General features: G+C 41.3%; 1 protein-coding gene across 1 annotated transcript in view; it reads left to right on the forward strand.

The window, feature by feature from the left end:
- Ddx52 (DExD-box helicase 52) overlaps positions 1 to 2395 on the forward strand; it is a 20009-nt gene that overhangs the window by 13816 nt on the left and 3798 nt on the right. The window contains exons 12-13 of the mRNA XM_031354712.1: positions 287 to 362; positions 2151 to 2222. Of these exons, the coding sequence (XP_031210572.1) occupies positions 287 to 362; positions 2151 to 2222 (148 nt within the window). The remainder of the gene's footprint in view (positions 1 to 286; positions 363 to 2150; positions 2223 to 2395) is intronic.

Consider the following 2395-nt stretch of genomic DNA (forward strand, 5'->3'; position numbering starts at 1 on the left):
AAATCTGCCTGCCTCTGCCTCCCAAGTGCTAGGATTAAAGGTGTTCGCCACCACTGCCCAGGTTCTACCTCCAGTCTTAACATAGGGACACGGATTACAGACACGGCTTACTGCTCTGGCTTTCACAGGAATTCTGGGGATTTAAACTCATATCCTCTTGTTTGTGCAAGTGATTTACCCACTGAGATATCTCTTCAAACCGCAAAGTCCTTTATTCGAACCTTGAGAATTATTTCTAGTTAGCAAACAAACAAAACAGCCATTTTCATGGTCTGATTTCTCCTAGGTCGAACTGGAAGAGCAGGGAACAGGGGAAAAGCTGTTACATTTTTCACTGAAGATGATAAACCATTACTAAGAAGGTAAGTTAGGGGCTGGGATGCAGCTCAGCTATAGAGCTCTTGTCTGGTGTGTTTGATTCCAGCATCACACCCACCACCCCACCATGCAAAAATTTAAGAAGCGTGTAAATTAGGAAACATAACTTGGTATTTTAGTTGCAGTTGACAAAATTGCTTCATTATTTTTCTGTGTGTGTTTATTAGTAGATAATTATAAATGACTGTGTCCCAAATTCTGTTACTGATATATTACCTAACTAAATTGTAGCCATGAGCTGGGTGTGATGCTTACTACCTGTAATCTTAAGTGTACTTAGAAGGCAGAGCCAAGTAGATTGCCAGAGTTTGAAGCCAAGAATCAGGGAAGAGATCCGGGAGTGGTGTTTTTGCACTTCCTCTATTAGAATTTGGAAGTGTTGACAGTGGAATATTAGAGGAACGGAACTCAGCAGAGTTGTGTGGTGCTACTTGCTGTATAATTGTTGGGGGTGGGGGGATGAAGGTGGGGAGTCATCTTTCTGTGTACCGCAGGCTTGATTTAGCCTCTGAGTAGCATGGGCTATGGTCAGACTTAGAGCCTGAACCTCCCAAATCCTGGCGTGATGGGGTGACCCATCACCCTTGGCTTGTTGGTAAGGTTGTGGGTTACTGAAATCTCTGTAGAGGTTTTCAGTCCAGTCAGCACTTTCTTTTACCATGGTGCATCGTTCTGTTATTTTGGAGCCAGATGGAGTTTTAAATTTAGTCCCAGAACCATAGAGGAAAAAGTATTTTAGTGACACATTTTCTTTTTTGTCAGTTGTAGCCCTTTGAAGTCTAGATATCATATACTTTTAGACTCTCCAGTCTTAATTTAGTCCATCATTATAGATTTTTATGCAGATTTCTCATTTCGGAGATAGGGTAAGTTTAGGCTGGCCTGAAATTCACAGTCGGCCTGCCTCTGTTTCCCACAGGCTAGTATTACGGGCTTGTGCCACCAACCTTAGCTAGAAAGGTACATACAGAGTTCTCTGTATTCTGGCTGCCTACAGTAATTTTTGGGGTTTTTTTGTTTTTTGTTTTTTTGAGACAGGGTTTCCCTGTATAGCCCTGGCTGTCCTGGAACTCACTCTGTAGACCAGGCTGGCCTCGAACTCAGAAATCCACCTGCCTCTGCCTCCCAAGTGCTGGGATTAAAGGTGTGCACCACCACTGCCTGGCTACAGTAATTTTTGGTTGAAGGATAACTGATAGCATGTACATTCTATACATGCGCCTTCAAAGCTTCCATTTTGTCATGCATGCTTTGTCTTGCTTTAGCCAGCTTTCACATGTCTATATACATGTAGGGGTGGGTTGCAAGAGCCTCGTTGGATCTAAAGGCTTAATAACCACGAGAATATGACTCTTGACTCCAACATCAGTGAGCTATGACCATTAGTTTTTCATCTGTGAGATGGAGTTTGTAGGATTTTCCCCATTAAGTTGCTGTGAGGAGTGAATGGTTATTATATGTAGAAATCTTGCAGTCTGGCCCTTAGTAAGAACTGTCACTTAATGAATTGAGGCTTACTTCTAGCTTCACTAGGGATTGGAAGTAGCTGCTACCTAAAGTTACTCATCCATATATTGATATCAGTCCAGTGAATGCTTCTCTCAGGAATCTCGTATGGTTGCATTTGACAGCAATTGGTACTCTCTGAGAAGACTGCTGGAATGAATACTCTTGTGTAGTTTTAGTTCCTTTGTGTTGTACAGAGGGTTTTGTACATGACTACTTTTGTACATTAATGAGATGTGTTCCTGTTTTTCGGGTTTCGTTTTTAGCGTTGCCAATGTTATCCAGCAGGCTGGTTGTCCTGTGCCTGAATACATAAAAGGTTTCCAGAAACTAATGAGGTATGCATTTAAACTTACTTGGAGCCTTTTCTCTGGGTCTTTACACATTCTTGCTTTTTGTTTATTTTGTTTCTTCCTCCTTGCCTTTATTTAATTTGTAGTTTAAGTATGTATATCCCAGAATGGTGTGTTGTTTAATTTTACATGTTTTTTTCTTTATTTATTTTTTGGGT

The sequence above is a fragment of the Mastomys coucha genome, unplaced genomic scaffold (genome assembly GCF_008632895.1).
Source record: "Mastomys coucha isolate ucsf_1 unplaced genomic scaffold, UCSF_Mcou_1 pScaffold5, whole genome shotgun sequence".
Lineage (NCBI taxonomy): Eukaryota > Metazoa > Chordata > Mammalia > Rodentia > Muridae > Mastomys > Mastomys coucha.